Source organism: Gossypium raimondii, chromosome 11 (assembly GCF_025698545.1).
Source record: "Gossypium raimondii isolate GPD5lz chromosome 11, ASM2569854v1, whole genome shotgun sequence".
NCBI lineage: Eukaryota > Viridiplantae > Streptophyta > Magnoliopsida > Malvales > Malvaceae > Gossypium > Gossypium raimondii.
In genome coordinates this window covers 8,370,961-8,396,238 of record NC_068575.1, presented here as the reverse complement: position 1 = coordinate 8,396,238, position 25,278 = coordinate 8,370,961, and the positions used below count along the sequence as shown (strand labels likewise).

The 25,278-nt window shown below is 37.1% G+C and overlaps 4 protein-coding genes across 7 annotated transcripts; 2 read left to right on the top strand and 2 right to left on the bottom strand.

Annotated features, from left to right (window-relative positions):
- The first annotated feature begins 128 nt into the window (after positions 1 to 128).
- On the top strand, positions 129 to 9,920 carry LOC105761020 (kinesin-like protein KIN-14S). Its single transcript, XM_012578666.2, is given in 14 exon segments — positions 129 to 317; positions 405 to 455; positions 870 to 1,000; positions 1,117 to 1,201; positions 1,305 to 1,400; positions 1,403 to 1,564; positions 1,672 to 1,794; positions 1,797 to 1,950; positions 2,555 to 2,716; positions 8,034 to 8,249; positions 8,361 to 8,398; positions 8,505 to 8,668; positions 8,762 to 8,875; positions 8,960 to 9,920. Coding segments are annotated over 14 exon segments (2,280 nt in total). The 5' UTR covers positions 129 to 268; the 3' UTR covers positions 9,695 to 9,920.
- A 1,461-nt stretch (positions 9,921 to 11,381) lies between these two features.
- On the top strand, positions 11,382 to 14,679 carry LOC105761021 (uncharacterized). The gene is made up of 9 exons (XM_012578667.2): positions 11,382 to 11,793; positions 11,881 to 11,968; positions 12,059 to 12,172; positions 12,516 to 12,598; positions 12,786 to 12,900; positions 13,368 to 13,459; positions 14,052 to 14,117; positions 14,223 to 14,316; positions 14,404 to 14,679. Exons 1-9 carry the CDS (start codon positions 11,516 to 11,518, stop codon positions 14,512 to 14,514), a joined length of 1,041 nt encoding a protein of 346 aa, XP_012434121.1. The 5' UTR covers positions 11,382 to 11,515; the 3' UTR covers positions 14,515 to 14,679.
- A 114-nt stretch (positions 14,680 to 14,793) lies between these two features.
- Positions 14,794 to 17,163, bottom strand: LOC105761022 (uncharacterized). The gene is made up of 7 exons (XM_012578669.2): positions 16,869 to 17,163; positions 16,670 to 16,750; positions 16,399 to 16,436; positions 16,098 to 16,177; positions 15,872 to 15,955; positions 15,570 to 15,678; positions 14,794 to 15,289 (listed from the first exon to the last, which is right to left on the bottom strand). The coding sequence occupies exons 1-7, from the start codon at positions 17,130 to 17,132 to the stop codon at positions 15,148 to 15,150; spliced, it is 798 nt and encodes a 265-aa protein (XP_012434123.1). The 5' UTR covers positions 17,133 to 17,163; the 3' UTR covers positions 14,794 to 15,147.
- A 984-nt stretch (positions 17,164 to 18,147) lies between these two features.
- Positions 18,148 to 24,513, bottom strand: LOC105761023 (mannosylglycoprotein endo-beta-mannosidase). 4 transcript variants are annotated; one of them, XM_012578670.2, is made up of 11 exons: positions 24,254 to 24,513; positions 23,727 to 23,865; positions 23,291 to 23,518; positions 23,102 to 23,160; positions 22,251 to 22,299; positions 21,643 to 21,873; positions 21,054 to 21,223; positions 20,760 to 20,964; positions 19,701 to 20,354; positions 19,380 to 19,607; positions 18,148 to 19,231 (listed from the first exon to the last, which is right to left on the bottom strand). In XM_012578670.2, exons 1-11 carry the CDS (start codon positions 24,397 to 24,399, stop codon positions 18,431 to 18,433), a joined length of 2,910 nt encoding a protein of 969 aa, XP_012434124.1. In that variant the 5' UTR covers positions 24,400 to 24,513; the 3' UTR covers positions 18,148 to 18,430. The 4 variants fall into 4 exon arrangements, with proteins under 4 accessions (XP_012434124.1, XP_052479861.1, XP_012434125.1 ...); XM_052623901.1 differs by lacking the exon at positions 24,254 to 24,513 and having other exon boundaries at positions 23,735 to 23,865; XM_012578671.2 differs by lacking the exon at positions 24,254 to 24,513 and having other exon boundaries at positions 23,656 to 23,786.
- Positions 24,514 to 25,278: the final 765 nt, after the last annotated feature.

Below are 25,278 nucleotides of genomic sequence, written 5' to 3'. Positions count from 1 at the left end.
GTTTAGAGTCAAAAATTAAAATAACCCGAAAAACTACCCGAATCCAAACTTTAATAAGAGAGATGAAGATGAAATAGCCGTTAGAAACAGCTATATCATCAATCCGACGCCTCACGTTCGTTCATTTTTTGAATTCAAAATCTAATCCAACGACTTCACTTTCTCGCTACCTTTCCTTTTCTCAGAATTCCTCCCATCTTTATCTCTTTCGTCTCTCAATTTCTATTCTGGTAATCGACTTCTTGTTTTTTTTTTTTTTTTGTCTCTAATGGTTGAATTGTGCTCGGAGAGTTGCCACCAGATCGTTATCGATAAAGGTTAGCGCTTTTTTTGTCCTCTGCTTTTCGCCTTCGATTTTACTTATCGAATTTTCTGATTTGTCTAAAAATTACGTGTTTTTTTAGACCAAACAGTGGAGAATTGCGAGTCAAAAGCTTCTCCAAACCCTGTCAATGGTTCGTTCTTTCTTTCTTGATCTTAAAGAATGCATGTAGGCCAAAATTTGAAGAAATGTTCGCTGGATCGGAAAGAAAAATTAATGTTTTGAGACACTTTAAATGGTTGAAACCCTAGAAAATGCTTACTTGGATTCTGCTTATTAAGATGATTGATGAGTATTGTGACTTGCGTGTCTAGTTCAAAACTTGGAATATGTAGCATATTAAGTTGATTTTAAGCTTTCTTTTCAATTAATTAAAACTTTTGATAACAGTTCATAAACCTTCCGAATGCCTGGAAAACGTGTTGTGATTCTTCGGTCTTATTTTATTGGTGCAGTTGTATGCTTCAAATGTTAATATTTGGGACGAAAATTCTGTTCGTTACTTGTATAATTAGAATACTAAGGTAAATTTTTGGCTGTTTCTCAGAATTATTTGAAGAGAATACCGATTCCATGGATGAAGATACTTTATCCAACATGAATCCAGAAATTTCTCCGGCTGGGAGGCCAACACTTCCCATATTACAGAAAGTTATTAATTTGAGCAACAGTGTTCAGGTAAAACAGAAAAGGCTATTGATTTTCATAAACTTGATAACTTTCTTCTTTATGTTCAGAACTAAATAGTGGTTCAAGAACTTGAATTTGATAACTTCCGGTACATAATGTCATAGCATTTGAAGAAGGAGCACGAAATCCTGTCTAATCAAGTGAAGTCTTTTCCTGGCCATGACGTAGTAGGAACTCTTCAGCTCCTCAGTAAGTAACTACCCAATAGATTGAAGAAAATACTTATTGGTTCTGTTCTTTTTTAAAAAATTTTTTTTGTATGAATGGCTTTTCGCTTTCCTGTTTTATATAGATGATGAATATGAACTTCTGAAGAAGAAATACCTAGATGAGTCATCAGAGAGGAAGCGCCTATACAATGAAGTGATTGAGCTTAAAGGAAACATCAGGGTTTTTGCAGATGTAGACCACTAAATCAAGCTGAAATTGCCAATGGTTCCTCTTCTGTAGTTGAATTTGACTCGTCCCAGGACACTGAGCTACAGATAGTTTCTTCAGATTCCAAGAAGCAATTCAAGTTTGACCATGTATTTAGGCCTGAGGAAAGTCAAGGTAACCTGCATCCTTTTGACTGAGTTTACTATTATTATCCGGGATCTCTTGAAAGTTTGCTATAAATACTTGTAATTATCTGCTTTTTTCTTTTTTCCTTTATGCAGAGGCTGTATTTGCACGAACTAAACCCATTGTGACTTCTGTACTGGATGGCTATAACGTCTGCATATTTGCTTATGGGCAAACTGGAACTGGGAAGACATTTACTATGGAGGGAACACCAGATAATAGGGAGTTAACTACAGGACATTGGAGGAGTTGTTTCAAGTTTCTGGAGAGAGAGGTTGTGTAATGCAATATGAGCTATTTGTCAGCATGATGGAGGTCTACAATGAAAAGATAAGGGACCTTCTAGGAGAAAACTCCAACCAGCCTACTAAACGGTTAGTTCCTAACGTTAATTTGTGTGTAGTTGGCTGCTGGTTGCAAAATACACACTTGTATCTATCTTGAGCACCAGTAACTTTTCGTTTAATGAAGAAAGAAATCCATTGGCACAAAGAAACTATTCCTACGGGCAATCCATTATGATGACATCGTTGATACTGGAAAAATAAAATAAACCTCATATTTCTGATCAATATATCTGTTAAAACGTTTAAGAACCCCAGTTTTTAGAGTTTGAAGTCCATTATGCAATATGAGCTATTTGTCAGCATGATGGAGGTCTACAATGAAAAGATAAGGGACCTTCTAGGAGAAAACTCCAACCAGCCTACTAAACGGTTAGTTCCTAACGTTAATTTGTGTGTAGTTGGCTGCTGGTTGCAAAATACACACTTGTATCTATCTTGAGCACCAGTAACTTTTCGTTTAATGAAGAAAGAAATCCATTGGCACAAAGAAACTATTCCTACGGGCAATCCATTATGATGACATCGTTGATACTGGAAAAATAAAATAAACCTCATATTTCTGATCAATATATCTGTTAAAACGTTTAAGAACCCCAGTTTTTAGAGTTTGAAGTCCATTATGTTGATAAAGGTTGGATGTCAAGCAAGCAGCTGATGGGACACAAGAAGTTCCAGGACTTGTTGAAGCTCGTGTTTACAATACAGAGGAAGTCTGGGAGCTGCTGAAGTCTGGGAGCCGGGCCAGATCAGTTGGAGCCACTAACGCCAATGAATTGAGCAGCCGTTCTCACTGGTAATACCTTGTGTTTGTTTTGTTTCTGAATTATGTGTATAATACTAGACTTTTTGTGTGTTACGAACCAGAATTTTGAAAGTAGAAAAGAGAGTGATCGGAGAAGAAAGGAAGAAGAATAGAGAGAAAATTGAGAGTACTGGTTTTTCCTTCTTTTCATTCATGTCATACCTCATGCATTACATGCAGTTTTTAAAGAAAACTAACAGAGTGATGTGGACAAATTTTGTTGTGATTAAAGGCACCGTATAACTAATCTTCTAAACTCCCCGTTTCAATTAGACTTAAAGATTCCCTCCCCAAAACTCCCCGTTTCTTTAAAATACCATTTCTACTAATTCTTCAGCTCGTAACAATACTCCTCCCCAGAAAAACATCCTTGTCCTCAAGGATGAAAATAAGGAAACTTAGATTCCATTGCAGTGAGTGACTCCCATGTGGCATCTTCAGGGAAAGAATCAGCCCATTCGATTAAAACTTCAGTCACGGCTTGATTTCCTCTCTTAACTATCCTTCTGTCCAAGGTGCGGATAGGTTCCTTGGGCAAAACACTAGAAGCATCCACTAATGGTAACTGCTGTTGGACAGGAGCTGATCCAACGTGTCTCTTTAATTGAGAAACATGAAATGTTGGATGAATCCAAGAATGTGATGGTAGTTGAAGAGTATAGGCCACTTGACCAATTTTCTTGATCACCGGAAAAGGGCCTTAATACTTTGGAGCTAACTTCTGGTTGGTAAGTTTCCTAATCGAGTGCTGTCTGTAAGGCTGCACCCGCAGATATACCAGATCACCCACCTGAAAACTTCTTTTTGAACGGTGCTTGTCGGCCAATTGCTTCATACAACTTTGTGCTTTCTTAAGATAGAACTGTAATAACTTTCTAGCAGCCTCCCTAGCTTGTAAGCTGCGATCCACCACTGCAACAGAAGAAGTACCAGCCAAGTAGGGCATGTGCATGGGTGGGGGTTGCCCATATAAGGCCTCGTATGGAGTGAGTTGAATGGAGGAGTGAAATGATGAGTTATACCACCATTCGACAAGAGGTAACCATTTCGACCAAGTTGCAGGTGTTTCCCCTATCATACACCTCAAGTAGCTCTCAAGACATCGATTTAAAACTTCTGTTTGGCCATCCGTTTGAGGGTGGTAGGCCGTAGACAACAGAAGTTTAGTGCCTGATTTCTAGAATAGCTCTTGCCAAAATCCACTGACGAAGATTTTATCACGGTTCGAAATAATAGAGTCAGGCATGCCATGAAGTTTGTAGACATGGGTTAAATACTCCTAAGCCACTTCTTTAGCTGTATACGGATGCATCAGTGCCAAAAAATGACCATATTTAGTGAGATGGTCAATCACCACGAGAATTGAGTTTTTCTTGTCTGATATTGGCAACCCTTCAATGAAATCCATGCTGACTACAGACCATGCCCGGTCAGGTATCGGCAACGGCTGCAGAAGACCAGGAGAAGCCACGTTCTCCCCTTTGCATCTTTGACAAACAATACATTCTCTGATCCATCTCTTAACATCCCGAGTAAGTCCCTTCCAATACACTATGCTCGAGAGTCGCTTCCTGGTAACATATACCCCTGAATGTCCACCAACAACACTCGCATGAAAATGAAGGAACAATTCGTGACGCAACTGTGGATTTTTCCCAACTACAATCTTTCCTTTGCGAAACAGAAATTGGCCATCCCATGAATATTTTTTATCCCGAGCTTGTGTAGTCGACTGTAACATATCTTGAATCAACTTCTGTAGTTGACTGTCAAGAGTATAGGATTGTTGTATTCGTTCTAATAGGCCAAAAATAGCCGAACTAGTCGACAGTTGATAATACTGGCACTGTTCCAGTTGTGGTTGTCGAGAGAGAGCATCAGCAAACCGATTATTAATTCCTTTTCTATAAGAAACTTCGAAATCATATCCAAGCATTTTCGCTATCCAACGTTGCTGAAACGGGGTAACGACCACTTGTTCCGATAAAAATCGCAAACTCTAGTGGTCTGTACGAATTTTGAAATATCGACCCACCAAGTAGGTGTGCCACTTCCGAACCGCTAGTAGAGCCGCCAACATCTCTTTCTCATAAATCGACAAGGCTTGATGGCTCACCCCAAGAGCCTTGCTATAAAAGGTCACCGGTCTCCCTTGTTGCTGCAAAACAGCTCCAATACCAAACCCACTAGCATCAGTATCCACTGTAAATTCCAACTGAAAATTTGGAAGTACCAGCACTGGAGCTGTACACACCGCTTGCTTCAGCGCCTCAAAAGCATCAGTAGCCTGATTAGACCATTCCCATCCATTCTTTTTCAGCAGATTCGTCAATGGACGAGCGATCACACCATAATTACGTATAAACCTCCTGTAGTAGCCTGTTAGGCCAAGGAAGCTACGCAGCTCCTTCACAGATTGAGGAATCGACCATGATAAAACACAATCAACCTTGGTCGTGTCCATAGAAACTGTGCCTTCATGCAAAACATGTCCCAAATACTGAATGCATGAAGAACCGAAGCAACATTTTGATATTTTTGCATATAGTTGTTGTTCTCTTAAAATAAGAACAGACCTTAAATGGCACATGTGCTCCTCCCACGAATTTGATACACAAGGATATCGTCGAAGAACACAAGCACAATTTTACGTAGCAACGGTTTGAAGATAGAATTCATGAGAGCTTGAAAGCTAGAAGGGGCGTTTGTGAGGCCAAAAGGCATGACGAGAAACTCGTAATGCCCTTCGTGAGAATGAAATGCTGTCTTGTGCATGTCCGGTTCCCACATACGGATTTGGTGGTATCCCGACCTTAGATCCAATTTAGAGAAAACTCTACCTTCCCCGAGCTCATCCAATAACTCCTCAATCACTGGAATGGGAAATTTATCTTTAACAGTGTGCTGATTTAATTGTCTGTAGTCCACGCACAACAGCCTCCAACTCCCATTTTTTTTTTTACCATGACAATAGGAGAAGCAAACGAACTAGTGCTATCGCGTATGATCCCAGCATCAAGCATTTCCCGAATAAGCTTTTCCATTTCATCCTTTTGGAATGATGGATAATGATAAGGCCTCATTTTGATTACTGTTCCTTCATCCCTTAGGGGAATTTTATGATCATGCAACCTACTGGGTGGTAATCCTTTTGGAACCTGGAAAATGTCCTCAAATTCACTCAGCAGTGCGTGTAGTTGGTTCTCCTAATCCCTGTTCCTCTCGGTTGTCAAGGACATTTGCTCGATTGAGCTTAAAAGTGCAGTAAAAGGTCCCATCGAACGCCCCATTGCTGCAAAACATTTTGGATTAAGCTCTCCACTTTCAGATGCTAGTGATCCTGGAGTGATGCCTTGAATAACACAAGACTTCCCTGCTAAATTAAACTGCATGGTCAAAGAATTAAAATTCCAAATGATATCCCCTAGTGCTAAAAGCCACTGTACTCCTAGCACCATATCGCACCCCTTTAACGACAAGACCATAAAATCTGTTTCAAATTTGTGGTCCTGTACCACCCACTTAACCCCTTTGCAAAGTCCCCTCGTAAACAGACAACTACCATTTGCTATAGAGACTCGTAGTTGCTCTTGGTGCCACACTGGTAAAGACACCCGATTGACCAGCTTTGTATCTATAAAGTTGTGTGTACTTCCTGAATCCACTAGTATAACGGTCCAAACTGACCCCACTCGAGCGGCCACCCTCATCGTATTATACCCCTGTGATCCAGTGAGAGCATGCAACGATATTATCGGTGATTTAAGACTCCCTTCCTCTGCGCCCGCTTCTTTCAGTTTCTCTGAACATTCCTGAAATTCCTCAGTCTCACTGTCAGAAAGAGGTTCAAGCAAAAACTGATATAACTGAGACTTCATGCACTTATGTCCCGCATGGTATTTAGCTCCACACTAAAAACAGAGGCCCTTTTGTTTCCTTTAAGCCATCACTGCTGGAGAGATAGACTTAGACCACGATTTGTTAGATGATGCATTGCTAACAGAGGGAGGACTCACTACCGTTTTTGTAGGAGAAGAGGAGTACCTGGAATTGACCGATGTGTTGGTCAAAGGTCGAGGTGAGCTAACCCCCCATGCCGTTGGTCCCTTCCTTGAATAAGAAATGAGCACTTCGATCTTTCTAGCCAACTGGAAAGCTTCCATCAATGTCGATGGTTCAAACAGATCCAAGTAGTGGCCAATCTCAGCCTTCAAGTTACTGAGAAAAATACTGAGAGCGTAGGACTCCGGTAGATGCACTTGATTCAGTAACCCAACAAACAAATCCTGATACTGTTCAACGGTACCATGTTGTTTCAAATTAACCAATTCCCTCATCGGATTGCCGAACTGTCCACAGCCAAAACGAGCTTGAAGGCTCTTAATGTACTCCGCCCAAGACAACATTTGCAACCCACCGTTCCTCTGAGAATAAAAATGGTGCCACTCCAGGGCTCGGCCTTCTAGATTCAACATTACCGTGCGGACCTTACTAGCTTCCGGTGTACCTTCTGCCTCAAAATATTGTTCCAACTTTGTCCACCACCCCCTGAAATCAGTACCATCAAACTTAGGACAGTCCAATCTGTTTCGATTAACAGCCGCTCCCATCACATAAGAGTGATCCTTCCAGTATACACCACCCTTATCCGTAACCACTGGTTCTGCTGAAACATGGGGTAATTCGGGTTCCTTAGGTAAAAACCCTGGAGGAGCTCCCAAAACCCCTTTACCTTTATCTGTCGCAACATTCGCCGATGAACCCGTGGGTGGAGGTCCAAAGTATTGACTTAATAATGCTTGCATATCCCTTCGAAACTCAGTCTTAAAGTCCTGCAACCGCGTCTCCATTTTAGTCTCCAAACGGGTCATTTCTTCTTGAAGTTTGGAAATGTCCTGTTGCAAACTTCCGACCTCCTTCTGCAAACGAGTCGACACACCATCGCCCGCCATGTAGGGATCGTGACAACTCTGATACCTTTGTTACGAACCAGAATTTTGAAAGTAGAAAAGAGAGTGATCGGAGAAGAAAGGAAGAAGAATAGAGAGAACATTGAGAGTACTGGTTTTTCCTTCTTTTCATTCATGTCATACCTCATGCATTACATGCAGTTTTTAAAGAAAACTAACAGAGTGATGTGGACAAATTCTGTTGTGATTAAAGGCACCGTATAACTAATCTTCTAAACTCCCCGTTTCTTTAAAATACCGTTTCTACTAATTCTTCAGCTCGTAACATTGTGATCTAATAATCGGAAATTTCTACATATATGTTTTACTAATAATGACCAAAAATTTGTCTCTTGCAGTTTGTTGCGTGTAACTGTAAGGGGAACTAATTTAATAAATGGCCAAAAGACTAGGAGTCACCTGTGGCTGGTAGATTTGGCTGGCAGTGAGCGTGTGGGAAAGATTGAAGTCGAAGGTGAAAGGTTGAAGGAATCCCAGTTCATAAATAAATCTCTCTCTGCGCTTGGAGATGTGATTTCTGCCCTTGCATCCAAAACTAGCCATATTCCTTACAGGTTTCTTTCCCCCCTATCTCTCACTCTCATGCACACACCATACATAAGCTCAACACGTAAATTCTGTATAATATTAACACTTTTACTCTTTCTACTTTTCCATGAAACCAGGAACTCAAAGCTCACACATATGCTACAGAGCTCTCTAGGTAAGTTTTATCCCACCATAATTTCACTTTGATCCCCTATATCTGAAGATGGTTAGCCTAATGGCAAACTTCAAAAAGATGTTGCTAACTGAATCATGAAATGCAGGAGGAGACTGCAAGACTGTGATGTTCGTGCAGATCAGCCCAAGTAATGCAGACCTTGGGGAGACCCTATGTTCATTGAATTTCGCTAGCCGAGTTAGGGGGATTGAAAGTGGTCCTGCCCGCAAACAGGTGGACCTTGCTGAGGTTTACAAGTATAAGCAAATGGTATGACAAATTGATTGAAATTTAAAAATCCCCTTTCCCTTCAACTTTTTGAGTGGACTCCTCAATTTGACCTTTGGGATTATTCATTAACAGGCAGAAAAGCTAAAGCATGATGAGAAGGAAACAAAGAAGTTGCAGGATAATGTACAGTCCTTGCAGTTGAGACTTGCTGCCCGAGAACATATCTGCAGAAATCTCCAAGAAAAGGTAATTATCATTAAACACTACCAAATCCAGTTGCTTTCTGAGATGTAACTATTGTCAGCATCACTTTCATTTATTTGACTACAGGTTCGTGACCTTGAAAGTCAATTAGCGGAGGAACGGAAAACCAGATTAAAGCAGGAAACAAGAGCTTTTTCTGCTGCTGCGGCTGCTTCTACTAGATCATTTCTTAGACAAGAAACAGAGAAGACCAAAATGGAGAAAAAGCCACCACTGGTTCCAACAAAACTGAGGCAACCACTGCGAAAAATCACCAATTTCATGCCTCCAGCATCACCTATGCTAACCAACAGAAAGACGACTAGAATGACCATGGCATCAGTACCAGAGGCTAAAGAAAATAACCTCAAAACCATGATGGCACCAAGACGTAATTCCATTGCTGTCAGACCACCAACAACCACTACAGCAGTTCGTCAACCTAAAAGGCGAGTATCAATCACCACCTTCCGGCCAGATTCACACATGACAACACCACTCCGCAGCTCTACTTCTGGTTTCAACCATAGCAGTACAATGGATAGACCATCGTTGATGCGGGATCCGAGGAAGGCAAGGTATTCAAGATTGTTTTCTCCATTGCCAAAGCTACCTAACCCATCGGAGACAACACCTGCAGCCATGAGAAGCAGTAGCAAGTTCATGGGAAGTCCTCCAATGCAGGTGGGTTCATGGAAGCCGAAGCATCCGACCGTGGTTGCTTTGCAACGGAAATCGTTGGTTTGGAGTCCACTCAAGCTCAGGGGCACTCAAAGGAAGCAATCATTTTTGCCATTACGACCTTCAGCTGAGAGGGAATGATACCTAAATAACAGCAAATATGCTTCTCTGCTGCAACATTTCATTCCTCTATTATATGGTCCACTATGGTGTTCCATTTATCTATGTTTTAGGCTTCTTGTCTAGAATTTACATGAAGCTGATAATCAGTGCCTCATATTTTATCTAAACAAATGCATAATTGTAAAATTCTTGTAAAAACCATCATTTTAGTGAATTTTGGAATCTTAATTTTAGTAGTGATTAAGCTTTGATTCAAGTAACATATGATACAGTTTTATTCCATCTAATAGACGCCAGTTTTGGATTTTGTTACTTTAAATCAAACACCTATTGCGGTACTGAAGTGCAAAGTTTTAGGCAATCTATACTATTATTAACTTCTTAATTAGGTTGGTCTCACTAGTTATTAAACTTTGACATTCATACTTTACTTAGTGATGGCAATGGGTATGGCCGCTTCGAATTTTGCCTGTCCCAATCCCGACTTTATACTCTAGTGTTATGTCCCGACTTTTATCTTTAGACTCAAAAATTAATTGAATACCTAACTCACTCCAAGTTCAAATTTTTTCTTGAAATTATGATTAATAAAATTTAAAAAAAGTTGGAAATTCGGATAACTTCCCATTGAATTTTATGTGTTTTATTATTATTATTATTATTATTATTATTATTATTATTATTATTTTGTTCAACATTGAATTTGTTGTGCTCATGGTTTACTTTTGAGTTATTATGATTTACAATAAAGATCATATTTGGGATGATTAAGTAGATATATATATATATATTACGACAGTGAAGAAAAAATAAAGAACAAAAATGAAAAGGAGACTTGAGAAAATAAATTAAAAAGAGAGAAGAAAGAAATTAGTGTGAAATGAAAGTAAAGGTGATAAAATGATATAGGAATTCAATTTCGTAAATATCCCGGGGTAGGATGGTTTCACTCTGAACTCAACCCAATCATTTTCTAAAACTAATTTGACCTGAAACCCGTTTAAAAATAAAACGACCCTATTGGATTAGATCAGCTTAGAATTTGTTGGTTTTGAGGTTTTTTTATCAACCCTATACTTAAAAACTATTCTTTTTAAAAATTAACAAATATTTTTATAATAATATTTTCTTTATAAAAAACAATTTAAACTTAGAATACACATTAAACAACTATGTATGTGAACTTTATTCCTGAAAGAGCACATGTGAAACTTGAATCATATTAACGAGGGTTATGTGTATATATATAAAAGGAGATCAGAATATCAAAGTTGTTTAGATCGGATTGGACAGAGAACTAGTCAGTGTATCGGTCTGGAGAAGAGTATTGAACCAGTTGATCAGGAATCAATACGGACCAGTTGAATTGGAGAAAAAATCGATTGAATTAGGCGGTTAAACCTTTATATTTCAAGGGTTAATGTAACTTTTTACCTTTGAATTGGACAATTAAGTTTATTTTGGTATTGCACCTTTTTTTTTGTTCACTTTGATACTTAATATTGATAATTAGATTCATTTTGATCATTGACAAATGTAAAAGTGTCAAGTTCATATATTAAAGTGAAAAAAAGTATAAGTACCAAAATGAACTTAATTATAAAGTTAAAGGGCGAAAAAAGATTAACCCTTTTTTTAAAGATAAAGACGTTTTATTTATGGATGTTCTGTGAAGGTGTGAAATAGTGGCAACAAAGGATTCGTCTATTTCACACCTCATATTTCGATACCATTAATTAAATTTTAGAAAGAAAAATAACACCTTCCAAATTTTGATAAACTTTAAAGAAATATTCTTTACCACCATTTGTGAGTTGATAATTTCTGAGTTGTACTTTGATGGCTGTTGCAGCAGCTAGCTGCTTCAACAACACTTGCTTCATTACTTTGAAACCCAATAGTTCAATCTCAACCACCAACTTTCCCTTATCTTTTTCTTATCCAATCTTCAACGGCTGCAATGGGATTTCAGTGACCAGAATTGGGTCTAGCTCAAAAACATACGCCAAGTTTGAGAAATTTCAAGGTGACCCTTCAGAAGCTAATGGTGAAGATATTATAGTATCTTCTCTACAAACCCAGGAACAAACCATTGAAGAAGAAGAAGAAGATGACAGGTTTAAATTTGTTTTCATTCCTTATTGGAGTTTGATGAATCAGTTTGATGTATTTATATATATTGGTTTCTCTTTGATGGATTTCAGTTGTTTGCCATCTGACTTGGAGGGTGCAGTGAGGCAATCAGGTGAAGCAAGTGCCTTGTTTGTGTCTTCAGGAGGAATGAGAGCTATTGTATGTGCCAATTAAAGATACAATTTAGTTCATTGAATTGAATGCAATTTTTGAAAATTGATAGATTGTTTTTTTTTAACAATTTTACAGGTTGAGCTCCTAATTCCTCAGTTACAGTTTCTTGATGATGAAGGTGCTCAAGCTGAGCTTTGGGAATTATCCAGAATTTTCTTGGATACACTTATGCAAGAAACTGGATGTCAGGTTAGTTGGAATTTCATGCAGCTTAAAGTTTAATAACCCTAGAAAATTAGAAGCTTTTTTATGTTACTCGGAGTGGGGTATGATTAGGTTTTTCCAAGTTTTGCTATATACTTGGAGGATTTTGGAGATCGTATCTCCATATTTATGTGTTAGACACGAGTGTCGAACATAGGTATTCCAAGAAGAACGAAGAGTCCGAGCAATGCAGTAGCTTCTTGAAGTAATCAAGATCAGTTTTTTGTATACTGTTTTGATTTTTAACACAGAGACCTTTGAATTGCAATTCTTCCATTGTTAATCAATTTTGACATACAATATCTGGTGAATCAATTTTGATTGTCAGAAAGTTAAAGCTATATTTCCTGATGCTGGAGCTGCTGCATTACTGAAATATCGATGGAAAGATGCTGCTTTTGGATTTGCCAGGTAATTGCTTCCAATATTTCTTTTAATCATTCAGTTTGTTAGCGAAATTCGTACTGGAAACTTTATTGCAATTCTTTAGTGCTTTTATGGAACAGATGAGTAACCAAGGACTCAGAAGATAACGTTTCAGATTTGCATATACTAATGCAATTCATGCTTGTGCAATTCTCTTTTTGTGTTTATCCAGTTTGAGTGATCGGAAGCCGGTAGAGAGCCAAGATGAGATTATAGTCATGCTTGTTCCTGATTACCAGATGTTGGAGCGCGTACAGAGAATTGCCTCGGAACTATCAGATGATCCGGTACCAATCTAACTTTGCTTTATATTGTATGTGATGCAGTGTTTTTCATTCATGCATTTCCTGTTCTAATGATGCGAGGACTGTATTCGTCCTCCTGAACCCCCTTGGTTACCTTGTTTGATTTGCAGAACATTATTTTGCAACTTTGGTTTTCTTTGGTGGTGATTCAATGCTATATGTATTGCAATCAATCACAATACGAAAACAGTCACGACTGCAACTGGTTACCCTTTTTATTGTGTCAATGGTGCCTTAACATGTATTGAAAATTTTATTTGTCCCAAATTTTTACAAGGGAAAGACTATGCATTAATGCAACTTAACTGTTAATATCCATCGTTAGCCAGTTAGTTCATGTCATATAATTGCATCAAATTGGTATCTTTAAATGGCACAGAAATATTTGTTAAATTGAAATCATAAAAAGTACTGTTTTTTCATCATAATCTTTTTTCGAATGTCGGTAGCCTAGGCCTCTTGTCATGTGGAATCCGCGTCTCATAAGCGAAGATGTTGGGGTTGGGGTTAATGTTCGACAGCTAAGGCGATACTTTTTAAGGTAAACCTTTTAGTATATTTGCATAACGATGTAAATTTTTTTGTTTCATTCTTGTACTTTATTTTGATTTCTCTCCTTGTTAAAGTTCATAAGAAGTTTCATGGTATATTATCCGGGTGTTTTTTTTTTTTCTATAAAGCTTTCGTATTTGACATTTGTACCTTGCACTTATTCAAATATAGGTATAAGGATATGGTCTTCGTAATATAATTGGAAAAACTTGGAAAAAAATTTAGTATACCAATTATGAGACACATGCCCCGAGTCCCAATAAGTCGATTTAAATTAACTTAGCTCTTTTCTTAACTAAATGTTAGGGCATCCACCTCCACCATCTGTTTCTTTTTGAGTACTGAACTTGAATTATATTTAACAATCTTTGGCTTTCACTTTGTCCCTAGTAGTTCATTTCAGCCCACATTCCATCTAATCTTCCCAATCTGATGTGAAATATAAGGGAATCCTTACCATCCCAGGCTAGCCATTTGTTTCATCTCGTCATCAATCATCTATATTTTTGAATTGTTAAACTATCATTTAGTGGTTATATTCGCGGTAATTAGTAATAAACTCTATATCATTTGTACTGCAGTTCTTTCACGACCGTTTACTCAATGAGACCTTTGGCAGCTGGTGCTGTGTTTAGGTGTTATCCAGGGTAAGACTCGTTTAAATTTTGTTACAGTATTCATAATATCAACTTGGTTAACTCTTAATTTCTTGCCTTTCCATGCTTGAATTCTCTCTTTTATTTCATTTCCAGATTGTGGAAGGTGTTTTACGATGATAAAGACAGGCTTGGAAGATATTTGCTTGCAAAAGAACTTGTGAGCCGTCCCGATGTGGAAGAACTCGAGGTTAATTTGCTTCCCAAACTTCTAAATCTCTCTGGGGAAATTTGGCATAAAAATGGAAACATCTTGAACTTTGTTTCATCTTTTCAGATAATATTCGGAAATGCAGAGGAGAAGTCCGAGCAAGGCCCATCATTTTTTAGTCAAGCTGCAGGCATTTTCTCTTCACTAAATCGATTCGTGAAAGCCATTTCAAAATAATGTCCTGTTAGTCCGTTTCTTTCGAAATCGTTCAGGCTTAATGCATTACAGTTTTGGCTTTGTATGTCTTCTCTAGCAACTAGCATGTACATTGCACTATAAGGTGCAAAGAAATATTTTATGATACAATCTGAATTCACATATATTTGGAGGATCTTATGCTCATACTCATATCTGAACATGCATCAGAGAAAAGTGTCAAACATGGTTACTAACATAGGTCTCCATTAGAACATTCCTCTCTTGTAGTCGGTTTTTGGCCAAGAAGACAGTACCATGTAATTAAAGTGTCTATAGATAGAGAGAAAAAGGGTTAAAAATTTCAGTGGAATCACATGCATGACTATAAAACCAGTTTCTACAAATATACATAACAAGGAAAATTAGTCTTCCAGTTCCTCAGCTGTGGTATTTTCTTCTCCAGAAACCAACAGAACATCCAAGGTTTTAGCATTGTCAATGCAAGTCTGTTGTCAGTTATCACTGTAGTCTTCTGTCAGCCACCTCTCTCCAAAGAATTGCATACGAAACAGCTGTTGGCATGTGCACATATATTACATTCTTCGGTGCGAGCTGAAACATTAGCTAAATGCAGCTTTGGAGGATCGAAGATTACTTCGAACCACTCATGGATCAAAACCAATCAACATTTTTGGTGGAAGTTTTCGGTTGCTTCTTCGGCTTTTGGTACCTATTATTTTCGAACTTGGCTTTAACTATAAGAGAATAAAGCAAGTCTGCTTCTGCTGAAATGTCGAAAGGCACGTTCAGGATGCTACATAATACAAAACCATATATCATATTCTTGCATTAGTGAAAAACCAATAATATATGTTTAATGCAACTAAAGGATTACTTGATCCAGAAGCAACAGTCTATCTAGTTTTCAAAAATCATTGAACGTTAGAGGAAATAAAATTGAGCTGCTAATCAGATCAAAGCCACGAGACATACAAGGTCTGGTATTAGGATGGCAGGTAATTATAGATTATAGCCTTTTACACTCTTAACAAGGTAGCAATGAGAATTTGTTGGAGGATATTAGAGATGCATACCTATCAAGTAACTCCTCCAGAATGATTCTTTGTGAAGGTGTCACAAAATGGATGCAATTTCTCGGACACTGACCAACTGCAAGCTGAACTCGATAATCTTCACCATGTCCTGATTAAATTAAACAGATAATAACTTTAAACTCCACCGAAAATGAAAAAGAAACTGAAAAAGTTCCTGACTAATATTCTCTCAGCTTCTTTTCTTATATGTTATGAAACTACCATATTATCCATCCCTTCCAGTACTAGAAAGGGGACTACAACACAAGTTAATATGAGAACCTGTTGGTGAATATACGAACCTTGAGAAGTTGCACGTGCTGTTCCAGTCGAAGGATCGTATGAGAATGCATGAGGGGCTCTCTTTACACATGAATATGGGCAACCTACGGATGTTTTCAGAACAATGTTGCTAAGAGGACAGAATAAATACTTATCACATTATGTTTTATGTAAAATAACTAGCAATAAACTTAGCTTGGACAAGGTTCTGCCATAATTAAACCAACTTGAACTCTCATTAATTACCTTTGCCAACGCAGAGAACTTCGTTAACAAAAACATCAAATGCTTCACTTTCGGGGCTGTCGAAGGGATCTAAGCATTCCCTAAACAATGCATAAATCCAACAGTTAACATTGCAACCCAATAATGTCCCCATAAAATAACAAAACAGAGAAATGAAAGAGCAATAGATAAAAGAACTTTTTCCTACAGTCAACACATCCAAGAATGCCAAACATCAAGCAAAATATACCAAATCTTTCAAAATTAGCAAAAAAAAAGTTTCTGAACTCTTTATAAAGAAAAAAGAAAGTGAGAAAATCACCTCTCAATGATCTCGGATCGACTGTAATCACATAACATCTGCAGGGCATAAGAATCCAAAATTTATCACTAAATTTCTTATAGCAAAAAAAATATCAAAATGAACAAACTGGAAACCCCAAATCATTTAAACCTTACAATTTAGAAATTATAAGAATATTTTACAGTAAGTAATGAAAATATATTACATTATAACCAACATAAGTTGGAGTCCAATAGAATGGAAATTAAATGATAAGTTAATTGGGAAAAAAAAACCTAAAACTAAAAACCTCATAGGCCTGGATTACACGGCGGATCATAGTATCAGAATCTCCTCCATCTTTGTTGACATCAGGATGATACTGCTTAACCTTTTTTTCCAAAAAAAAAACATAATTAATTGCCAAAATAAAGCAAAACAACTGATTATTTATAACTTGCAGATAAAGTTTGAATTTAAAACAGATAAAAGTCTAAATTTATTATTACTTTGGCGCGGAAAGCAGCTTTGAGCTCGGCGGCAGAGCAGTTAGGATCAACGCCGAGGACGGCGTAAGCGGAGGAACTGGAGAGAATCGGAGGAAGAGGTTCTTCTCCGGTTCTACCTCTGGAATTAACTGTCAGTCGGGAAGAGAAACGACGACCTGGGGATCTTACCGTAAATTTAGAGAAAATTTGGCCGTTGAAATCTAAACCGGTTGCCGGAAGTGGAAGAACTGGAGAGACTGAACTGTACAGACACAATAATTTCATTCTTTCTCTCTCTGGATTTTGATTCAGTTGGTGGTCGGTAATATATCTCTTTTTTGTTCTTTCTTTTTCGGGTTAATTAACCAAATGTACACAAACTATCTTCCAAATTCTAGATTGGTCTCTGAACTTTATTACTCTAAATGAATCCTCAAAATATCAGTATTCTATCAATTAGGTCCTTTTTTCAGTTTGGCTGTCAATTTAAGAGTTAAATGCTACTTTTCAGTCTAGGTTAAAATATGCCATAGGTCTCTATACTCTCCACAAATTTGAAATTTAGTCTTTGAATTTAGTCTCTCTACTTTTCATATTTTAAAATTCAGGTCCAATTGTTAACACAATTATTATTTTTTGTTAAATTTGTTGATGTAAAATTTTGAAATAAAAACTCCCTTAGTAGCAATGTTACTACAAAATGATGTTATAATAAATGAATTTAACAAAAATACTTTTAATAGTATTAACAGTTGAAACTGAAATTTGAAATCAAAAATAGAGAGACTAAAAGTATAAAGACTAAATTTTAAATTCTGAAGAGTATAGGGACTTGTGACATATTTTAACCTTGACTCTAATATGGAGTAGGTTTAAAACTTATGGATCAATTGAAGGAAAAACTTGGATCTAACATATTAAATATATATATATATATATATATATATATATATATATATATACTTTTTTAAACATATAAGATTCAAGTTGTCCATGCACTAAATATAATCGTGTTTACAATTTAATCCAATTGTTTAAACATATTTAAAATGACATACTCTGATAACTGAAATTCGAAAATGTCTTGTTCGACTAAACCATTTTAAATTTTAATTGAATCCTCAATTAATTTAATCAAAATAACCAATGGAAACCCACAAGGCTTTTGCTCACCCCTACCAGGTTCAAAGGAGTTTCTTTTTAACATATTTAAACCATCATAAATATGATAATTCATGTATGTATGTCCGTATATCATATTATATTATTTTTATTATAATCATGTTTAAGACAAAATATATTTATGTGAACTTTAACACGTTAATAATTAATATTTAATATACCACTCAAACATTCATAGATGTCAACACTCGACTCTATGGAGATTATTACTTTACATTCAGATATCACAACCATATTCATACATATAAACAGATGGGAGATTTAGCAAACAAAAGGGGCATTCTGCACTATTCCCTAAACCTCCATTGAAGCTTGTTTCACAAACGAAAACCAAAATAACACAATAACCCGAATTCTCAACTGTATGAACAAGCTCAATAACTTAATCACAGAGAACAAGGTCAAATAACAGTGTGCACTTCAGATTGGTAGTTCCAGCCTTCAAGTGTTACTCTTGGGGTGACGCCTTGAGGGACCTCGAATGACATCTTAATCGACATCTCCTCACCAGGAACTAGTGAAAAATAGTTATCCGAGTAATGGACTGGGAGTATTCTAGTGTCTTCTCCTCCCTTGTTATCTGTCTTCAAAGCATGAACGGAAAATTTAAGGAAGAACACAACTCCGACATCAGATCCCTTTATCTCTGTAATCTTCGAGCCATCAGTTTCCCTGGGAAATTGTCTGTAAAGTCTCTGAAATAAACCAGCCTTCTGTTTCTCTTCAGTTTTGTCATGAATAGGTTCAAGAGAAGACATATCAAACTCACCATCTTCACGTCTGTTAGCAAATTTGTTCTTGTAGGTTAAAATTTTGGGATCAGGCTTCTCAGATTTGTTTTGTACGTTCATTTCAATTTCATAAGAGGAGTCTTTGTGAGATGTCTTTGATGTTATCTGAAGAGGAATTCGCTTGTTCCGGTATGGTTCCAGCAGCTTGTAATCTCCACCAGGAAGATACAGCCAGTAAAAGTTTCGGGATATAATGCTATTATTTGACATGTTGTAGAGTTTGAGAAGCAGAAAGTACACTGGCTTTGGGTTTTCGGACTTTGGATGATTCAACTCACTAATTGACATTACTTTCTTCGGTGGCAAGGAAAGCTTATCGAAAACATTATAACTCGGACAAGCACCTTCAAGATCCCACACTGATGCTTCTACGGCAACATTCGACAATTCCTCTGATGTAGTGTTTACAACCTGCACATGAAATGTTGATTGCACAATAAGCCAACACTCGAATCATTAAGCAATGTTTGAAATGAGTAGTTAAAGAGAAGATACCGAGAGAGACGAGGAAAATAAGAATACAACAAAAAATCTAGAAAATTATTAGTACAGCACTTACCTCTATAAAATATGTAGCAAGATTTAGCTGAACATGAATTGGCTCTGCAGCGCAGCGACAACCATAGAAACCTGCTGTCTGGTCTAGGAGGTAATCATAAAACTGACCTCGAAGACCAGACCATGGATTCTGTGTCTTCCAAATCAAAACCCCAGTGTATTTGCTCCACATTCGGGAAGTCCATCCCTCTAATAGAGCTCTATACTGGACGTAGTTAACGAGTTGAGCCTGAGATGATCGTTTAAAGAAGTTAGTATATAGAAAATAGAAGGGAGAACCTCAAATGCATTCCACGTGAAAGAAAAAAAATCCAAGTAATACCTTCAAGCAAAAATCATCCAGATCTTTTGGGATCCCATACAGTTCTATCTGGTCATGAACCTTTCCTGGTTTCGAATAAGGAATGTATTTATGGTATTCCCAAATGGGATTCGGAACTTCTTCAGTGTAACCATTGGTAAGCTTCTTAAACAATGGAATTTGCCACCCCTTTGGAGGCATGGTTGCTCTGATCGTAGCTGCAACAGGCATTCCTACAGAACCAACCTCGGGGTTAAAACCATAATTGTAAAAGTTATCCTTAAAGAAGTCTTCAGGATTTTGGATTTCATAGGGACCATCAGTGAAGTCTCCCTTTCCATTAGCAAAGCCATCCCACATGGATCCTTGGATATAAACACGTGTGCCATCCAGATATTGGCTAGGGTCCTCTTCTTCAATGGACAATGCATTTTCACTGTGGCTCTCAAACAATGGATGTAGTTTCAGGTCATTCTTTAAAGCTGTGTTGATGTCATCTGGTGGAACTTGCTCATTTCCACCAACCCAAAGAGCAAGACTAGGATAATTCCTTAAAAGCTTGACTGTATCTCTGGCACATAGCATAAAAAGATCATGGTCAAGTGGGCCATCTGGATTTGATATTGGGATACCTCTTCCATCAACATCACCCGTAATCCAAAACTCCTGCCATACCTGCAAAATTTAGAAGTGTTATTTTCACTTTCCAGGTTAATCATGTGCACAGAACATCTGGACAACAACATGCATGATGAAGAAAGGGAAGTACACAAAAGCTGAAAGGAGCCGTACTGCCCAAACTGACTGCAATTACTTTGTTCACTTCCTATAAGGACTTTAATTTGCATCCAAGCAGCTCGTCCCTTCCAAAATTTCCTATATCCTTTCTTCACCCTCACAATATTATATTTGCATTCTCTCATCCTTACTTCCTATCTTGCTAGTTTTTACTTTTCCTCTCAAGTAGATATATATTCACAAAACTACATGCACAAGAGTGCTTAAAAGCATCCCATAAAACAAGAAGAAACACACACACACACACACACACACACACATAGAGAGAGAAAGAGATCTTACCAGCAGACCATAAACGTCACAATAATGATAAAATTCAGGCCTCTCAGCCAACCCACCTCCCCAGCAACGAATCATGTTCAGATTCATATCTGCATGAAATTTTATGTCTGTTTTGTAACGCTCCTTAGAAAGGCGTAGCAAACAGTCTGACAATATCCAGTTACCACCACGGATAAAAATAGGCTGCCCATTTACCTTGAACAACCTGTCAAAAGATGTGCAGAAATGAAACGTATTATCATTATTCTAGGTGCCATTCTCTAGTGTTGGTGAAACTTCATTCCTGAAGCATACCTCCCTCCAGTAGCACGATCTATGTGAGACTCGATCTTGCGAAAACCAAATAGATGGCCCCACGTATCAGACTCTCCATATCCCTTGACATCAACAGTAATACTGACATTATACAGGGATTGCTTTCCCAAGCCATTTGGCCACCATAAATTGGGCTTGTAGAAGGAAAGCTGCAATTTTTATCATAAGCATTTGAACAAGTGTTATAAGTAAATGAAACGAAGCTTGCAGTAAATGAATGCTTTGTACCCACAACTACAAATATCTAATCTCAGATCACCAAGAAAGAGAGAATACTATTGCAGAAGATCAGCACTAGTTCCCTCTAGATGATAACCAAATTTGTTCTTACTAACAAAGAAAAAAAAGGTTGGTTGAATTTTCTCCAAAAATGAGATGCAGTTCAGTCAAATCTTGCTTCATATTCTTTCAAATGTGTCCCTACGCTCTATATCAAAATGCAAAGAGCCACAAATACTCAAAAACAATGAAGAAAAAGAACTGTTCATCTAAGACAAAGAACTACTTTTGATGCAAAGAAGAAAGCTACAAACACATCAAAAGCAATGAGAAAGATACCATCACTGACCTTAGGAAATGTATACTGGATACGTGCTCCTGGAGGAACTGAAACATGTTGAGTCTGAAGATGCTCGATTAAGCAAACACTTCCTTCAAGTTCTGTTGCTACTTGGATATTCAAGGAACAGTCAGCAACCCAAGCACTTCTGTTTTCCAATTCAGTTGTTGCATGCAAGTATGCCCTTGTGTATTGGTCAAAAAATGATGAAACCAAGTGCGGATCAATTATTTTTACCGGCTGCATCCAAAGAAAATGCATCAAAAAATGGCATTCAGATCATTACCAAGTATCATAAAACAGTGATAGTGGAGAAATAAGAGCAACACCAACTAACTACTAATATTTAGGTTTCACAGAACTGAACCATTACATAGCTGCAAACAAAGGTACTTGCAACAAACCATTAGAAATCAGATGGAAAAGTCAACAAAAACCACGTAGGAAGGATCAAAAGCAAGAAAAAGGAAAAGATTTATAAAAAATGAAGAAAGATGAGTTGTATAGAACCTTAGGTTTGTGGCACTGTGTAGTATGATATGTGCTCAACTCCATTAAGAGATAAACAGATAATGTTGATTAAATCAAGAAGTTCAAGTCTTGTGCTTGAATCTTACCCCAGTAACAGATATTGATACTTCATCCCAAATACCAGTGTTCCTATCCCTGATACAAGTGGAGGCCAGATGTTTTAGATATGATGTTTTTGTTTCTTGAGAAAACAAGGGTGGACACTAGTTAGTAGTTGAAAAACCTTTAAACAGATGCATTCTTAGAAAAGTCCAACCAAAAAAATGTACAAAATTACATTGATTTATCTCCTTAGGCTTTAAAAATGCATATTTTTCTCCCAGTACTACAAAGATTTTGCTTCACTGCACCATAATCTATCGTTCTTTCTAAAAAAACTGTAGAAGTAAAACAGACCAGAGGATAGCCATTCATAACTTCACCATAATATTTTGCTCACAAGAATTTCATGGGACCTTTATCTTTATGCGTTTGATCCTCTGCAGCTCTGTTCCGTGTGTCTCAAATAGAAAAGTTTCAGACAACTATAACAGTCTCTTTCAAATCCATTTTAACTAACGAACAATCTTTAGCTCATAATCCAGTCTACCCAAAATAACAATAGAAATAAGTACAGTCCCTTTCCTAGGGAGATTTCCAAAGTGCAAAACGAAGGGATTTTAGGGTACAAATTGCAATAGCAATAGGCGCTTATACATGCAAGGAAAACTGCACTCATGGGCACAAGAATCGCACATATAAAAAATCTACATATAAAGAGAGTCAAAGAACATATAAGAAATGCACTTTATTTTTGGCAATGGCATAATGAAGAGACAGAAATACAGTTACTGTACACTTTACAAGTCAAATTACTCATTCAAAAATCTAATATCAGCATAGAATAAAAAAAAAACCAAAACGGAACCTTGAAGTTTCAAAAGTTAAGAAAATTCACCTCACTGGAGCTATCCAATCCCAACCCTCAACATATTGTGTGGCAACATCTTTTCCAATCTAATAGGGCAAAAAGGTGTTAGCCATTAGGCTGCGGTTTTTACTTATTCCTTAAATACCTAAAATTTAACCTTACACATTTCAAGAGATCAAGCAAATGAATGAACTTCTTTTGGACAAAGATGTATACCTCATGATCCCCACCTTGCCCACCCTCAGGGGGAATTCTCCCTGGATGGTCTGGTGGGTGAACAAGAACAGCCAGCAAGTTTTCACCATCAGGATTTAGGATATCAGTTACTTCAAGGGAATGTCGTCGAAACATCCCTTTCGGAAGAACCATTTTGTGGCCATTTAAGTACACCTCTGCAGAGTAATTGATTGCACGAAAATTCAGATCTAAATGCTGAGCTCCTGACTGCAAAATACAAAGTGATTACAATCAGTGGAATACCAACAAAAAGAAAATCAGGGTATCTGTTAGTTGGTCAAAAGGTTTGCAACATTTAGTGCATACAATAGTGGTTACATTAAAAATCTATAGGGAATACAAACCCAACAAAAGTTTTATTGTTGTCAAGTTGTATTTGACCTCCCAGTAATGTTCATGTCAAAACATTGCATACCAGCTTACACTGGAATTTTGTGAAAAACCAGAATTTGTAGTATTCCCTTCCAGAATCAGCTATATCAATGATCATCTCATTCTCCAAACCATAGAAAGGGTCAGCGACAACTTTGTTCTTTACTAGAGTCGCCAGAACACTGTAAATAAAGCACATAATCCAGATCATAACAATGAGAAATGACATACTAGTTCCAGCAAAATAACTGAACTAATAATGCAAATGATACTATATTCATCATGACAAGCAAACCAATCATCTTGCAACTATAGGTCCCTACAAGTAAATGTAAAATCACTAACTGTTTCGATAATTAAGCTAAAACCCAACATTTTTAGTCCAATATTTGGATTATTAAGAATCTTAAAGCACAATGATCCGGAAAACAAAGACTCTATATATATGAACAAAATCAGAACAAATGTGATGCTAAATATATGCGAAAGTAACTACTTTTTTTCTCGTGTACAAATACGAAATCAGAGTAAATTAATGACAACATATGTAAAAGTGGAAAGCTTTATTACGTTCCGGGAACGACAGCTTCCATCCAAGGAGAGCTTGGGCCAGTCGGGGGATGGGTAGTTGTGAGCTGAGATCCAGTGAGTTCAACCTCGGTGGATCTCGCAGCGAGCCATCCCGATTCAAGCAGAGTTTTTCCTATCTCCGCCATTGCTGAGTTTTCAACTCGGATGCTCCCAATTCAGTCTGTTCGGACTGAGTTAACTCATAACAGAAGCGAGAGGATTTTGATGAGTTATGTATTTTTCTTCTTCGCGAAGCTCACGAAAGTAACCACGTGGAAAGTAAGACATAAATTTAAACCCCAAAAAAATATGGAGATAGCATAAGATTAAGGGTAAACTACGTAATCAGTCTTCCAGCTTTCGGTGTGTTTCTGTTTTGGTCACCCAACTATCAAAATTTTCAATTTAATCACTAAACTTTTTAAATTGGTTTTTTAGGCATTCTGATGTTAAATCTTTAGTGATTAAATTGAAATTTTTGATAGTTGGGTGATCAAAACAGAACCAAGCTGAAAGTTGGGTGACTAATTAGGTAGTTTATCCTTAGATTAATTATGAGACTAAAACCAACAATGGTGTGCATATTTGAATGGTTAAACTACACTCAAGATCATTAAACTCTTAGTAAGTTTACGTTTTGGGCACTTAACTTTAAAAAGTTATAAAATGATAACTGAATTTTAAAATATTATCATTTAAGTCCTTTGAATTGTTAATATCACAACAATGGCATTCTACCTTTAAAGTATATTTTTTTTCTACTTTGATACCTAAATCTTGTGGGACCATATTAATATTTAAAGTTAGATTTTATTAATCGTTTCAGTTCAATGGCATTATTGGTGTTAAAAAATTTACTAATATGTGTAGCTTATTAAAAAGTGTCACGTGAGGCATCTATCCAATTAGAAAGAAACATGTGGCATGCATGAGGATAGAAATTAATATTTATAGTTGAATGTTTTAAAATAAAATTTTAAAATATATAATATAAGCTAAAAACTATAAAAATATAAAAATGAGAA